Consider the following 16850-nt stretch of genomic DNA (forward strand, 5'->3'; position numbering starts at 1 on the left):
CTATGTTGGTGCTACATTAAAGATATTAATATTATTATCGATAAGGTTTCAGCAGATGCCATATTTACCTCAGATTATAACAATAGCTGTGAAGATATTCAACTGTTCAGATATAACCAGAACAATATCAGTGATCCTGTAAAATAATATTGCCCAACTCTGCTGATGGTGGCACAATAAAATTTTGTCATGGCAACCATTGTAATATTTCATATCAATTATTCAGGGGAATGGACAATTGATATTTCACTCTCTTGTAAAGAACTGACTGCTCTGCAAATGATTATTGATTTTGATGAAGGAGAATGTATGGCTCTATCAATGTCTGTGCATGTGTGAGTGTGCCTGTGTGTGCTCTTAAATGGACCTCAGATGAAATTACATATCAGATTCAAATCCAAGTCTGTAGCACTCTGCCATTTCTGTAAAATACCACTTACTGCTAAGGCATGTTACCATGGCAACAACACGTTTTGCCCACTGCAGTCCTCACAGAGTGATATTGCTTCAGCATTCCTTCACTACATGCACACACACTGAGACAGACAAAGACCGACATACATAGACCAACACACACACACACACACACACACACACACACACACACACACACACACACACAAATATGCATTATATACAGAGCCAATGCTCTCCTCGGTTTCACAACAACAATTTCTGTCCCAATAGGACTATTTTGAATCCAGTGAAATAGGTCTTTTGATTTTTGCATGCATTTTCACACTATTAGGAAATCTCTCCTTACGAGTCATTTTTTATTACGTTGACATGCAACTTTCTGTCCTCTCTGAAAATTAAGTTGTCGTCGATCCCGCCTTTAGTGCTTGTGTGTCATTCGATATCGCTGACAGTAGGACGCCAGAAGTGGTGTGATCAATCAGTGTCATTTTTGACCCACAAACAGGGCGATTTGAGAAGCGCTCACAGGCATTCGCCTGAGAAATACTCCAGACTGTCAAAGTGAACACAGCCAGAAATGCATCAGTACCACAGATCATAAAGCCCTTGGAAGCCTAACATGGTCATTTGTTCAATGAGCGTTTTAGGAATGTTTATCAGATACATCGGCGTATAAAAGCAAAACTGTCAACCTGCCAATAGCTCCCCATTTTTGGTCAAGGGCATTCTGTCCATTAGGTAAAAAGCAATGAATTTCTCCCTGCTTTTATAATACTTTCTTGCTTCCTACTGTCGGAGACAGGATCACTTTAAGACGCCAGGAACATTCTTTGGCTTGCCGATTGTCATTAATGTGGCTGCATATGATTTGGGCTATTCTGTGCCTCTCTACCTCAGTAACTAGCTGGCTCTCATCAGCAATTCTTTGGGCGAATGCTTAGCATGGTTTCCTGTCATTTGCTCATGTCCTGGTCACTAAGACAATACTGTATTTCTGTTCTCGGTTTCTATGTGGGCCAGCTTAATAACACAGAGGATTTGGAGTTGCATTGTGCCAACACAACAAATTGATCCTAATGCCTTTAGGTAAGGGTTAAAATATAAAGGACTGCCTCTCCCAAGTTCTCTGTTGAGCTGGTGGAGGCCATTCAACATAGTTTCCATGGTGGACTTGTTCATTATAGGATCATTGCCTCGTCTCAGTAACTCAGAGATGCAGAAGACTTAAGGACTAATGTCAAACAGAGGTTTCAGACAATTGAGCCAAGTTGAAGCACCGACCTGAACCAACATGATTGTCAATCTTCCACCCGCAGTCAGAGCTGGTGCAAAAAGCAAAAAGTTCACAGTCGATTTGCTGCCAAAAGAGAAGAGGAAGCTTGGAAAGTGAAACTCAACACAGTAAAGAATTAATGCCACAGAACAACAGCCATTAGGAAAGCTGTAGCCATTTCCTGAAACTCTACGAATGTGAGGTTTAATGGAACACAGAGGGGTGCAGTAGACACCCTGATTCTTAAAATGTTGTCATTTGGGCTTAATATGTCATTAGAGTTTTTGAAGATTTAAAGTGCATAACATAGAAGAGAGTGCACAAAACTGTGATTGTGAGAACACTACGGGGGTCACAGATGGGATTTTTCTTAAAAGTTAAAAGGAACCATAATGATGTTTCTCCCTACTGAGAGCGCCCTCAAAAGTACTGTTAACAGATACGTGTTCACTATTAAGGCAGCATATCAAACTTCTAGCACATTTGCATGGGCATGTGGCATCACTAAATGTAATAAACTCGAGTAGTTTTCATGGCAGCATATTCCAGATAGTTGTATATGTTTAATGCATGACACTATATATACATATATATATATATATATATATATATTGCTAATTTGGCCTTAACAAGTGGCAAGACAAGTTTAAATCTACTTACTCTGAATAATATGTTGCACTGTAGGAATGCTTTGAGCTGTTCAACAATGATCACTGGCTGTGAGTCTGTGCAGTTTCATTATGACCAGAGGGTGGTGCTGTCTCTACACTGCACAACACCAGAGACACAGACACAAACGTTCAGTGAATATCATCTTTATTGTTGGCTAAGAATAAGAAACTTTACACAAAATAACTGACTAAATATCATCTTAAACTAGTTGGCTGTACTTGAGAGGAAATTCCATTATACAAAGTGCAGGTTACCTAGCAGAAGCTATCCATAAACTTTAATCATTGTTGGAATATTGTCTGTATCCAGCATAATACCGTATCTGCATGTTAATTAATGATATAAAATAGATAGAAAAGGGAAATACATACACAGGCACACACAGAAAAAAGACATTAAAACATTAAAACAATACTATTGCTTTTAGTCCGTCTCCTCAGGACGTCTGTCATGCCTGCCAACCTGATCCAGGCACAGAGGAGAAACAGATACTGCAGACACCTCCCTCTGTGGCCTCAGCAATACAAACAGCTGCAGCACAGGCAGCGTGCTGTATTTATCTAGCAACTAAGACTTGTACAAAGTGGCTGAAAATGATTAAAGGATATGACTCAGAGCCAAGAAAAATATCCTGCAGTCATCCAGTGCTAGCATGAAGCTGCACTGCAACTGCAGTCTTTTATCTGTAGGAGTTGGAGTGCTGGATATGGCCCATAGAAAATTCTCACATGACCCGACATGTACTTATGCACTGATAATTACACATTTCCATGTCATTTTAAGCACATTGATGGGATTCTAGCTTTACCAACAGATCATTTCCCATTCCAAAGGCCATGTAGTTCAGCTGGAGTATTCAATTATAGGCCCTAACCAGGGTTAAAAAACTTTTGCATCTTGCATGCACTAACCGTACATACAGTATAGCAGCAAATATGTGGAAACATTACTGGCATCCAGTCGGGACAAACATCCTCTCCCTACTGAATTTGAGCAAGTCTGTTTCCAAGACGTGGAGTCCCCTGGAAATAGAGGAAGACATTCACAAATTAACTGCTTAATACCAATGTTCAAATCCACTACACTGTATGCCATTTACATCAACAGTATTCACAGGTGTGCCTGATCATAATGGATGGGTGGAAGACCTTACTGGAGTTTGACCCTTGGAGAAGTTAACGTGGGCGTAAAGCAGCATAGCAATGTCTTTATGTCCAGCTTCGAGGGCGATGGACAGGGCAGTGCTTTCATCCTAGTCCAATCATTCAAACACACACACAGACAACCATCCATGCAAACACAAACACATTAGTCATTTACAAACACAGAGAAAACTGCAGTAGCATTTCCACTGGTCCCTTGAGGAGAACTGGAGGATTGGTCACCTACATTATCACTCAGAGTGGCGTCACACCCCGGCTGAGCCAACAGCAGCTTCACAATGTCAGCGTGGCCGTGCTCACTAGCACACATCAGCGCTGTTGACCCCTCGTCATCCTGGATGTTGACCTCTGATCCCGAGATCAGCAGGGCTCGGACCATATCCATGCGGCCATGGCTGACTGCCAGCATCAAAGCTGTCTGACCCGCCTGATGCAGACAAACAAGTTATTAACGGCATTGCCTTAGTCTGCTGCTACATAAACAGTTATTTGTACATATGAGGTAACTGTATAGAAGCTTATTACACAACAGGATTATTCCCTCTAGTTTGTTTAAGAGTGATCAGGTGTGAGTGAAGTGTTTAGAGTCCTCCCGTATTCACAAAGAATTTTAGGGCTAAAAGTAGCTCCTAACTGGCGAATTTAGGAGAAACTCCTTAAAATAATGGGCATGTCACTCCTAACTTTAGGACTCCTATTTTTTTCACTAAAAGTAATTCATGAAGCATTTTAAGCCTAAAAGTAGCTCCTAAGTCTAGGCCAGATTAAAAGATTCGAGAGGACTCCTAACTCGCCAAGACCTACTGTATTCACGAACCGCTTTTAGTGGCATTCCACGTCGCAATGTTTTGAAATTAACTTGCGGTTACAGGAGCGGTCATGCGAGGGAATAATTGTGCATTGCAACTAAGGGATGCAATAATGCCACCGACAAAGTAGGTCTGAGAGGCTTTGTGAATAACTTTTAAGAGAAAACTCCTAGCTAAAATCTTTTAGTGCGATTTAGGAGTACTCTTAGTACTGTAGTAAGATCAAATGCTTTGTGAATCCGGGCCCTGTTCTTCAGGCTCAGTCTGACCTGGCTGGCTTTAGCGTTGACGTCTCCCTTGCAGAAGAGCTCCTCCACCACCCCCATGTCTGCTTTGGTCTCCACGGCGGCCAGGGCCGCGAGCATGATGGAGGTGTAGCCCGCTTTGTTCTGCTGGTCCACATGGCACACGTCTGGCAGGAGACACGAGAACAAAGGCACCGCCATGAATGCCCAAGGTCTACCTCCAAGTGACACAACACTCACAGGCACTGACAGTTTCAACTTAACTCCAGGGACAAACATTACAACCACTGGTGACACACAGTTTAGTGGAACACTGTGTCCTTTTTACGAGGACAGGCACTCCAGATTGGTGAAGACGAGGAAGGATGCATTAAAAAGTCTTTACTGCATTAAATCATTAAAACAGCCGACATGTTTCGATAACTACCAGTCTTCACCAGGGCTTAAAAATGCAATGCATCCTTTTCAGTTTCAATAATTCTCCCCCTCTTCCTTCTTTCTCTCACATTGAGATCCTCCACACACTGCACATACACAACAATATTAATGGCCTGAACTAAATTCAGTTCCCAACATGTGTTCATCCTAGACTGTTGTGCAACATTTAGATTTTTCCCTCAACTGAAAATGAATGCATATCTCCATTAAAGATGGAGCACACTGGCCAGATTGTAAATGTAAGGAGACTGTGAGGAGCATCCATTGGGGAGCATACCAGCATCCAGCAGCTTCTTGACCACATTAAAGTTGGAGTGGGAGACACTGTAATGCAGAGCCGTGTTGCCATTGCCGTCTACCATATTAGCCACATGATTCTGCACCATTGGGGAAACGTGCTGCGCCGCGCACAGGAAGTCCCCCACAGCTCCGGCCTGCGCAGCCTTCTGACTGGACACGCGGAACCACTCCTGCTGTAGCGTGTTCAAGCAGGAACGCTATAAAGGAAACACACAGACACGTACGGCGGGGCTGGTCATTTTAACTCTCTCATTTGCAAACAATCACACAGCACGTATAGTGCAAGCAGAGGCCACAGACACACCACATAATTTCACACTGGCAGAAAAACTTTCACATATTCAGTATTTACATATCCATTTTTACCCACGGGACATCAACACCAGGAAAGGGTACATATTAATCTGCATCCTTCAGCGTCACAGACAGTCTGGACACATTTTCTTGTGTGAAAGAAAAAGAAAACACAAAGACTGTGTTGATGCGGAGACAAACATTCAACGGTGTAATTTATATGCGAAAAGGTCGCACAACGCAGAGCAATTTGAACTTATAATAGAAGCCATTTCATAATTATAGGATGACACTAGAGACGGGTAAACATAGCGCACAATGCACGCTCTTTTCACTGAGGCCCTACTCTAGCTCAAATGCTGGCTTGCCTGGGTGGTTTTGGGACGTACAAACCCAGTTGCCACAAAAACATTTCACTCCCTGACTTTGCCTCTCTGTCTCTCTCTCTCTCTCTGTGTGTCTCTATCTCTCTCTCTGTCTGTCTCTCTTTCTCTCTCTGTCTGTCTCTCTCTCTCTCTCTCTCCGTCTCCAAAATGGACAAATGGCTTGAACCACTCGATCTGATGAGCGGTAAACTGAGTGTTTCCCGTAGCCTGGAGAGGACATCAGTTTTATTGGAGCGAAATACAACCCAATCAGAAAACGGCCAGATTCCTGTAATTAGTTAAGCTTAGACATACCAGACAATTGTCAGAATGGAAGAGGATCAGAGAGGGTGCATCTCTCCAACCAGAAATCAGAAATCCTCTGTTGTGGAATGTAACAGTGCCTAGTACAAAATTACAGGCACATCCACATTCCAACGATGGAGGGGTATAAAAAGAGTCACCCAAAAAAAAATCAGCAATTTCCTCTGAGTCAGACTATAGTCTGGCGCATGGATGGGTGCCAAAACCATAATGGTTTCAAGGATATCAAAATGAAAAATAAATAAACAAATATTCAAAGTGTTTTTATGCTTACACATGGCCATACCAATCTGTTAGCCTGCAGTGATCAATCAAAATGAGTTAGAGGGGAAACAAGCAGCAGTTGGAACGCTCTGCCTCTTAAATGGATGCATTAACTCAACACATTTCCTCAAGCACTCACACTTACCATTGCATTTATAGCTTCAGGAGTGTCCTGCTTACACATACACATTAATGTCCCATATACACATGTAATAACATACATAACATATACACTAAATTAATAACTAATGCATAGTTATTAATTAGATACATTTACTCAAAGCCTGCCATAAAACATACCTTTCATAATGATACATGTAAAGTACATCCTAGGAACAATCTGAGCTGAAGAGAGAAATTCATAGTCCAAAAATCCATAATCCAAAATAGGAATAATATAATGAGAAAACCCACACTCCCCACATTCAGGTTTCCATGCCCACCCAGAGAGATACACAACACTCACCAGCTCCCTGCTGGATAAAGTTTGACCCTCACACAGATGAGCCTTCAGTGTGTGACATGCTGACAAGGTCTTTTCACTCAGCTCATACCTGCATACAAACAAGATATGGTAGATTTCAATCGAGATAGGTCACATTTTGTAACAGTTATAACAAAAAATATGTTACAGTGCTCCTTAATTCAGTATAGTATCTATTACTTCTTAATCAACTCAGATGTGAATAGACATAATCAAGAGTCTACACGGTTGGAGGAGAGAGAAAGCATGTTGAAATCTGATCCATGCGGACAGTCTTTCAACATCACACTAGTGGGCTTAAAGTCAGCAGAGCGCTGACCTGCTTTATTCATGTATTTGGCATTCCTGTCCACCCATAAATAATGAATTCACTTCTAGCTGCAGTGAGGTTCAGTGCGGGGGATTACAGCTGCTGACGCTAGAACTAATCCTCCCCTCTCCCCTGTGGCACCATCCCACAATCAGGTCCAATTCTGAACAGGTCATGTCCGGTAGGGATGGAGATTGGAGCTGCGATCATTAAACAACTGACATAGGAGAACTTGGACCTAGTCTCAGAGGCCCATTACATTCAATTGTTCGTTCATTAAGATAACAATATGCATTTTTTTCATTGTTTCATTTTATAGAACTGGTATGGGATCAAGAGTCAGTAGACATCCTGCAGTGTTTACAGAAACATGTGCTGATGCTACAGAGAGGTTTGTTCCTGAGTGGTCACTGCGGTTTGTCTGTGATGGTCGTCCTACCGGTCCCTCTTGTCCAGTTGCCCTCGGTTCCTCCTCTCCTCGGCCACAGGTCTGCCGCTGCTTCCCCTCCTCTCGGACGTGGCAGGAGCGTCCACTGCTCCGTCGGAGTCACTGCCCTCTGTGTTAGAGTCCTCACTCATGGCCATGCTCTCCAGCCTACAACACAACACAACATCACATGACAGGATCACACAGATGCTCTTTGGAGTATACAACACACACTTAGAGTATATTTAGAGTTGCAAGGGTTTGTGGTAATGGTTGGAGAGAGTAGTTAGTGGTGAATTTACTTTATTAGTTTTTCCCCAAAGCAAAAATATGCATTGAACATTTTGAGGCCATAGGTTTCAACTGAGAACGAATAGACTGAATGAGTAGTCAGAGCCTTTAATCTTTCTAAGCCATCAATATTTATGCATAATGTATTTGCCAAATGTTTTGAAAGAATCCATTTGTCTTTATTTCATGGCATTATGTGTACAAGCTCGCTGAAGGAAACTATGCATATCATTTCAATATTAATATTTCAATACCACTCATTTAAATGTGTGGAATGTAGGCCTCTTTCTTTGTTAAGCAAAATAATGTCTCTTCTGCACAGCAATAATCAAATCCTGAATTTGAATCCCACGAGAAACCCAATAAAATCAAGGGGCCTGATGATCAGCCAACTCACCCTACAGGCTTCAACTTCAGATACTTCCTGCTGTCCTCACAACGTTGGCGGCCATCTTTCCTCTTAATGATGGGCTTGAGTGACAAGGCATCGGTGGGGGGACCTGGAGCAGTACCAGGAGTAGATCTCATTATGGCAGTTCTAACAGTTGCTACCTCCTATCTATATTGCAGTAACTTTCATGTAAACAAAAGCCATTGTATCTCCATGTTTCCACATTATTAAACAAATGTACAACACATATCTAGTTTGGCTCCTTAGCTGTGTGTGAACCAAAATTCTGTGCTGTTCTAGGAGGTCCAGACCTGGCAATATACACCTGTTTGAACATCTGAACCTACTGAGAAGAGCTCAGTATAGTGCTCGAGTGGCGCTTGCATATTTTCCCTGTTCTGCCGTCAGTTGGATGGCTCAAATTTCAGTCGGTGAGTGCCAGAGACCACAGCAACAGAGGAAAATGAAGCCATCCAAAACCAAACGCCATCCCAAATATTCTAAGTGTAGGTCTCAGACAGCCAGCACTAAAACCAGAAGATGCTATTTCCACCTCTTAGCAGAGCAGAAATCGGAGGAGGTGCCTGCAAATGCACACATATACAGACTGTTTTTGTTTGTCTTTTCTCTTCTCTCACAGAGAAAACTCAGTCCATTTTCTTCACATCTACTTGCTTTTAAAAAAGAAACAAATGTGCATAGAAGTCTATCTGTCTACCAATAGATGGGGTTACATGGACAGTTTTTTTGTCATTCCGAATAAACTAATCCTAAAAACTTGTGCGATCTGTTTACATGCGGTACGTTCTATTCCAATCAGGTGCTTACTTGCGTTCTAGAATCTGATTGGAATAGCAGTTTATGCTTTGTCTTGAGAAGATACAGCAGGCAATCCTGACTGTACGCATGGCTGTTCAATGGGAATAAGAATGGAGTACACCAATGATTACAGTTCTAATTGGATCACCAGATTCATTCTGATAAAGGTGCTTATATGTGTCATTTTTATTCCCATTCAGACATTTTTCTGATTTTAATCTGGTGTCCACCATAAGAATGACCAACACCAACCCAGAAGATCCGAGGACTTGTGTTCTCCTCTAGGGCTCTTCTTCCTGCCCGGGGACTTCTCTGTGGTTGCAGGCGATGGGCTGGCCCCAGAACCTGATAAGTAGCAGAAGGAAATACTGAGAAGGACCACAAGCCTCATTTCTACCATAGCTATGTAATCATCAACACTAAGAGTAGAAGAGTAAACCACTTTGGACAGAGAGGCAGGACAAACTACTTTTCTGAGGATAAACCATAACATTACCCATTATGGGCAGACATTTATTCATTTTTGAGTGTACAGTCTATGTGTAGCTAATGACATTTTTGTCTACCTTTGACTTGTGGCTGCGGTTCGTCGGGGCCTGTGTGCCGCACTACAGAGTCCAGGCAGGAGAGGGTGCTGGCCAGCTGGGTGCTGATGGAGGTGAAGTGGGCCTGGGGCTGGACCACGACCTCGCCCAGCTCACTGTGGCTCTCCGTCAGCAGGCTCTGCTGCTCCCTCAGCAGCCTCTGCATGCGCTCGATGTAGTGATCCAGGCCCGGCTCCAGCGCTGCTGACGGCTGCGGCTGCGTCTGCGTCTGGGTCGTCTGCGTGAGCGTCCGGGTCGTCTGCGTGAGCGTCTGCCAGTGCCCGGATGCGTCCCGGAGCCGGCCGTCGCCCACGCCGATGCCAATGCTCCTGGTCTGGGTGGGGTCCGGGAGGCGAGATGGACCACAGGCGATATTCCTGGTTCTTAAGCCCACTAAAAAGTTCTCGTGGACATTAGCAAGCCCCACCCCGGCGTCTCGAGTTGTGACTTTTGCAACATGAGACACATGTGGAACATGAACCATGTCTCCTGGTACTGAAGTTCCCACACCAATGGAGTGCATTCTGACCGTGGCCTCTGTGTCTTTAACCTTGCCTTCGCCTATGGCAATAGATCTGGTGAGGTTGGTCATGGTGTTGGTGTGTTTCTCTTTAGTGGTGTTCAGGGACGTGTTGGTGCTGGACTCTGTGACGAAGGCCATTGCGGTGCTAGTGAAACGAGACACGGTGTTGACCGCTGTGTTGGTGCGCTGGGAGGCCGTGCATGGGGTCACCATAATGCCCAAGTCCACTCCTCTGACCGTGTCGGTCACTGTACCCCGAGACACCAGGGCCTTCAGAGGCGTCACGGTCACGTCCACTGTGCAGTCCCCGCACCCAACTGACCGCTGGTCCACCTTCCTGGCCCACTGACTGAGGGTCTCCATGGTCTCCTCCGTAAGGACTCCTGCCTCGCACACGCTCGTCTCCGTACACACACTCTGGCTGCGCGTGGGAACGCGATCCCCAACACATTTCTCACCGGTCTCCACTTTCTCCCGTACGACCCAGTGACTCATGGGCGTGTCGTGACCTGTAGCCACACTCTGGGTATCTGGCCTGCAGGACACTCCCACAGATACGGCCCAGCCCTCCTGCTCCACCTGCTCTCCTGTGCATGCGTCCTGCATGTGTGGGTGGTGTCCCACGCCCAGAGTGCGGGTCTGAGCTCCGGCTTGAGACCCAGCGCTGTAGGTGAGGGGCTGCGCCGTGGAGCTCTTGTGGCTCCTGGGCCCCGCGGCGTTCCGGAGCTCGTTCCTGAGGAGCCCCATCTCCTTCTGCAGGGCCATGTCCTTCAGCTCGGCCTCCAGGCGCCGCACCTGCTCCTTCAGCACCTGGACGGTGCGCTGCTGGGACTCCAGCTCCAGCTCTGCTGAGGACGCGCCGAGCATGGACTCCGATACTCCCACGGCGGCGCACCTGGTGTCGCGTTTCGCCTCCGTGGCCACGTCTCTGCTGAGCTTCGCGGAGCCCTGACGGAGGACGACTATTTCGTCGACGGGCAAGTCATCGCCGACGGCCACGGACCGGTGCCCTCTGATGTGGGAGGCCTTGACGGCCACGCCGTGTCGTGTCTCGAGACGAGCGTCTTTGATCTTTTTCTCCAGAGCCTGCATTTCTGCCGTGAGCTGCCGGAACTCCCTCAGACCGGTGGTGGCGATGGTTTTCAGGATGTCCGGGTTGTCTCCGCCGGTCTCTCGCTCGACTTCTTTCCGGAGTCGGGAACGCTGCAGCTCCAGCTGCTCCGCCGAGCCGCTGCTGTGCGCCCGTTTCCGGAACGCCGCGTCCGTCTCCGCGTCCTCGCCCTTCAGAGTCTTCACCTGAGACACCAGCTGTCTCTTCTCCTCCTGCAGGACGGAGATCTTGACCTGCAGCACGGGGATGGCCCTGACCTGCTCCTCCAGGTCCTTCAGCCTCTGGAGGGCCACCATCATCTGGTCCCGCACCAGCTGCAGGTGAAGGGGGCTCACGCTCGTCACCGGGGTGGCCCTGCCGGAGCTCAGGGGACTGTGCCGCAGCGATCCTCCCGTGGTGCCCCCCAGGGAAGACATCCCCTGGCCGGGCTGTTCCGCCACGCTCAGCTTGGCACCGCCGGCCTGCAGGCTCTGGTTCAGGGCTTTCCAGCTGGTGTAGGGGGAGAGCGAGCCGCTGGAGCCGAGGCCGCCGAAGCTGGCGAGCCTGCGCCTGGGATGGGGCTCCGGGGCGGCCGCCGAGAGGGAGGCCTTCTCCTGCTCCAGCCGCCGCCGGGTCTCCAGCAGGGTGCGCTCCACGTGGGGGTTGGCCCGGGGGAGGGCAGGGGAGCGCGTCGCTGTGGGGGGCTTGCCCTCCAGGGCCCTCTGAGCGGCGACGGGCGGCTGAGCGGCCTCATTGCCTCCGGCGAGGGAGGGGGAAGAGTGGGAGGGAGGGAGCGGCGGCCGTCGATGACTCATAGAGGATGAAGACGAGGATGAAGAAGAGAAAGAAGCTCTGTGGACTTCATCGCTGCTCACAGACGACAGAGACTCAGAAGAGGTCCACTGGGCGGGGCCGAGTCCGTCTTGAGGTTCCGAAATAGGATTGGCTGCCCTGAGGCGCCTTTGGAGGCTGAGGCGACGAATAGCGTTGGCCCTTTCGATGTTGTCCACGTACTTAAGAAAGTCCAAGTCAATCTGGTAACCGTATGGAGTCTCCAGACAATACCCAACACTACTGTGCTTAGTGCTGACAGTAGACTCCGTGTTATCTAAGTGGGAATATAAAAAAAATATTTCAGTAATATGTTTTTCCTTGTTACTACTGATATAAGATGAAGCATCAAACAACAGGTGAACTGTTCATTAAAAACTGTTGATTCTATAATTAGCGTGAGATGCACCGGAATCATTTTCTTGAGCAAAGGACATAGTGCATGCAACCTATGAGAATCCCACACGACAGTCTCAGATCTCAGGGAATGCAATGAAAATTGATTGTTTCAAAAAGGAAATTGAAAGTGGATGAGGGAAAGTAAGAAAGAGGGAATTAGATTTTTTTGTGTTTGGATTTATAAGCCTTTGATTTCATGAACACCACTGTGCATTTTATAAATAGAAAACACATTTTAATCATTATCAATATTCAAAATACAGGATTCAAATAAACATAATTCTTGCCTGACATGATTTAGCTACAATTAGGAATCCACTTCACTCCTGTGCCACAAATGCCCTATGTCCAAACAACCCACACCCATGCCATCCTCTGTTAGTGAGCATTCAAAACTGAGAACTGCATAAACTTTGTTACCTCAGGGAGTCAAGTGTAAACCGGCACCTACAGTAGCATCCTCAGTTCATCCCAAGCATTCCCAAAACAACTTTTCCACCCTCTTCTGCTCCTCTCTCTCACTTTTCCCCTCTCGTGTGCACACTAACAGGGCCACTTCACCTCTCCCCAAACACAGAGAAAAAAAGTCACCAACACAGTGAGTTTAACCCAAAGCGCTCAGGGATTGGCTGACAGTATCCTCCAATCACAGCACACTTCCCACTCTCTCCTCGTCAGGGAAACCCCTTAAAGACTCCCCTTAGCCTAGACAGATAGACGACTCTACCAATGATAGCCTTTAAAGCAACGTCGTATAGGAGTTCAGCATGCAGTGGACTGCAGTGTGGAGGTCAGAGTTTGTGTGAAGAGTGAGTGTATCACACCTGGGCCATTGGTGTAAAAATATGTGCTGTGAGCCATGTAGAAAAGAGCGACGACTCATCCACAGCTCATCTTATCGCCCCAAGAACCTGAGAAATGGAGAAAAAGGAGACATATTTAAGGGTGAAAGTGCAATCAGAGGTGAGGGAACCGTAGATTATGTTTTAGATCACTGACTCGTACACAGAAAACCGGTCTCTTGCATGCTTGGTGTGAGCAGACATGTGTAATATACACATCTGGTGGACAGTACGCTAATGCTGCTGCAGTGTCAGTGCAGGTCTCGGGACGGTCTGTCCTCATCCCCTGGGAATTCAAGGGAACATCCTGATGATGAGGCGAGGGATATTTGAACCCCATTCTTTGCAACAGCAAAGCTAAAAACCTTGGCAGCTGAACAAGGCTAGAGAAAATGGGACAGTGATGTGGAAACTTACAAGTCAGTATTTGTGGTTGAATAACATCACTCCAACCTCCTTTTTAAAGGAGTAGTCTACACAGGCTAAGAAGGAACTGGTGAGGAAAAACAGAAATACATAAACATTAACACATAGCAATAGCCATGTAAATGATGGAGCAATCTAGGTGCCTTTTCTGGGCAGGCATAAAAAGGACTTTGGTTTGGTCTCTGGCTGGTCAGGAAGTGTCTCTATTCATGGAATTTCATTTAGTCCAGCAGAGTGAACCTTCTGGTCTGCAAAACGCAAAACACAGTGCCCACAGACCAGAGCTATTTCAACCTCCCTCTCTCTCTTAAGTGGAATGTATGAAGGTATGTCTGAGAATTGTTTTGTACAGTGATGCATAACTTTTACTGCCGTTGCTGGTCGAGTTGCAGGAAGTCTGATTGGAAAAGGGAATGTTAACTCGGTGGCTAAATTTACATTCCCCTTTATATCTGAAGTACTTCTTTTGTATTTGTAAAAGCTGTTTTTGTAATAGTTATGGATAGTTTAAAATGCTATTGAATGAATTGATTATTCAAATGAGCATTCACAAAGAGGACTAGGCTACAGCACACCAGCAGAAGATCCAGCTAAACACAATATTTCATCATTAGAGACAGTTACTGAGTACACAGTATTAGCCAGACAGTTTTATGCACATACTGTAATGCACATGACCACACTACACACACAGAGTGAATACAATGACAAACTCATAAAGCAGCCTGACCATTCCTCACAACAGGGCTGCCTTGAGCTTTTGAACTGCTTAAAAAAAGCTTGTGCGACCCAAATCATGAAAAAAGACAAAGAATGTGTCTGAACCTCAGACAAGAACAAACAATCAATGGGGTTTAAAAAAAAAAAAAAAAAACAGGAAATAGTTGTAATACACCTATTGCAATCCACTTGACAGTTTACAGGTCAACAAGCATATCTGATGGCTAATGTCTGACCTGATGGCAAGTTATAGAGCCAGTGACAGAACCCTGTTTGTCCATTCTTTTCTTTCTGTCTCTCTTTCTTCCTTTCTGTCACTGAAACACCCTCAGTCACTCCAAGCACATCATTGAAAAGGTCGACACAGAAACTCTGTAACCAAGGTGAGCCCTCATCTTCCCCAAAGAGTGACATCAGAAACCTGACGAGACTTTCTGAGAGGGGCTTTGTCCAGGGAGGGACTCAATGGAAGTCAACGTGCATGCGCACTTGGACATGCATAGCCTACTGGTTTCACTATAGACAGAATACAAGTACACATCCAAGAATGTGACAGCAGACACATACGGTAGCTGAATTAAGTGCATTCCTGTTTATCACAAAAATAATGTTAAACTTTAAAAACAAGTAATTATCTTCAACATCTGACTTCAACTGCATTTCCAGACATTTATTTAGCATGAACAGATATAGGCTAAAGTTATTAGAGGCCATTAGTCCCAAATGGCTCAGTCAAACAAGACAAAACAAAGCTTGTTTTGTTTTGTCCTGGTGAGTACAAAACAAATTCTCAAGGGCAAATGTCTTGCTAAAACCCACAAAATCCTGCATTCTGCAGTTGAATAGCCCTGAAATCCCCCATGTGCTTTGATCAATGAGCTAAGCTCCCCCTGGTACCACCAAGTGCAATCTGCAGCCTGTGGATTACAATTGGGGCCTGCCACCATAAACACTTACTTACTTACTTACTTACATTCATGTAAAGTTTTTCAGCCAAATAATAATATGAATGAGGAGTTACACATCATCATAAGGGCATTTCCAAACTAATGCTAGTTCCAAAATGATAAATACATGTGCATTTAGAGAACAGTAACAAGATGGTTTGATAGGCTAAGTTTCTTACCATATACTGAAAGTCAACGACAAACCAAACGCCTACTTGAACATTTAGAACGAAGACAAATCAACAATAAAAGTCTACCATTAGTTAACTTAGAAAATCGACGAGTACAAGATTCAAGAGTACTTAAATAAATCGACATAGCCTACTGATTCGTAATGCAGTGGAACTTCATATCTGATGATTATCATGCAGGTGTTAAGTGCACGTAAATGACAATACCCGCGCAATCATTATTAGGAAAACTCGATTTGAGAAATCCATAGTAGGCTAAACATTGCAAATGATTACCTTGCAAAGAACGTGTTTCCTAGATCCACAAACGTCTCTGTTCACATTTACCTCAGGATAACTCCGTCAACAACAGCCCTAGACCTCCCAGCTTGCGCGTGTAAAGACGCCCAAAAGGTACACCACCAAGGTAGCCTTCTCTGCGTAATGACGCATAAGCGTCAGGTAGGCTATGTGCGTAGTCCATTCAGAGAGCGTTAAAACATTAATGAATACTGTATACAAGTACCGCACTGTACCTGCGGTGCCAGAAAAAAAAAAAAAAAACTGTTTAAATGAAACAATTAAAATGGCTTAAGATGGCCTGAAAATAATTGTGAGTAATTGGGCCATAACCGTAACCAATAGCTTACATCATGCAGACATGATTAAGAAAGAATTGAATTAACTGATTAAGTAAATTATTTGCGATCAGTTTATCCCCCAAACTACTAGTTGATTAATTGTTGCAGTCCTAGTTTTTTTATATACACTATGGGTATTTCTCAAAGTCAAGAGCTCGTCCTTGATAGAATGCTTTCTTTCAAGTCGAGTGCTAGGGAGACAAGGCTACACACCTTCCCAGTACCCCCTCCAGCCGTCAAGATCACATGCAATGGAACAGCCTAGCGAGTGTGGAAGTGCACGTCAATTGTGCACGGTTCCGGCTGCGCGCTTAATTAAAACCGTGGAAATTGTGCTGCTTTTACAGGAGTTCCAACTGCAGCTGCACTTTGCTCTAAATAAACTTTTTGG

General features: G+C 45.2%; 1 protein-coding gene across 1 annotated transcript; it reads right to left on the bottom strand.

Moving 5' to 3' along the window:
- Positions 1–2489: 2489 nt before the first annotated feature.
- Positions 2490–16235, bottom strand: kank1b (KN motif and ankyrin repeat domains 1b). Its single transcript, XM_062554811.1, has 12 exons — positions 16116–16235; positions 13538–13624; positions 9853–12591; positions 9539–9631; positions 8474–8576; positions 7798–7953; positions 7031–7118; positions 5295–5514; positions 4604–4746; positions 3752–3952; positions 3516–3614; positions 2490–3384 (listed from the first exon to the last, which is right to left on the bottom strand). Exons 2-12 carry the CDS (start codon positions 13572–13574, stop codon positions 3343–3345), a joined length of 3921 nt encoding a protein of 1306 aa, XP_062410795.1. The 5' UTR covers positions 13575–13624; positions 16116–16235; the 3' UTR covers positions 2490–3342.
- Positions 16236–16850: the final 615 nt, after the last annotated feature.

This window comes from Sardina pilchardus, chromosome 14 (assembly GCF_963854185.1).
Source record: "Sardina pilchardus chromosome 14, fSarPil1.1, whole genome shotgun sequence".
Classification (NCBI taxonomy): domain Eukaryota; kingdom Metazoa; phylum Chordata; class Actinopteri; order Clupeiformes; family Clupeidae; genus Sardina; species Sardina pilchardus.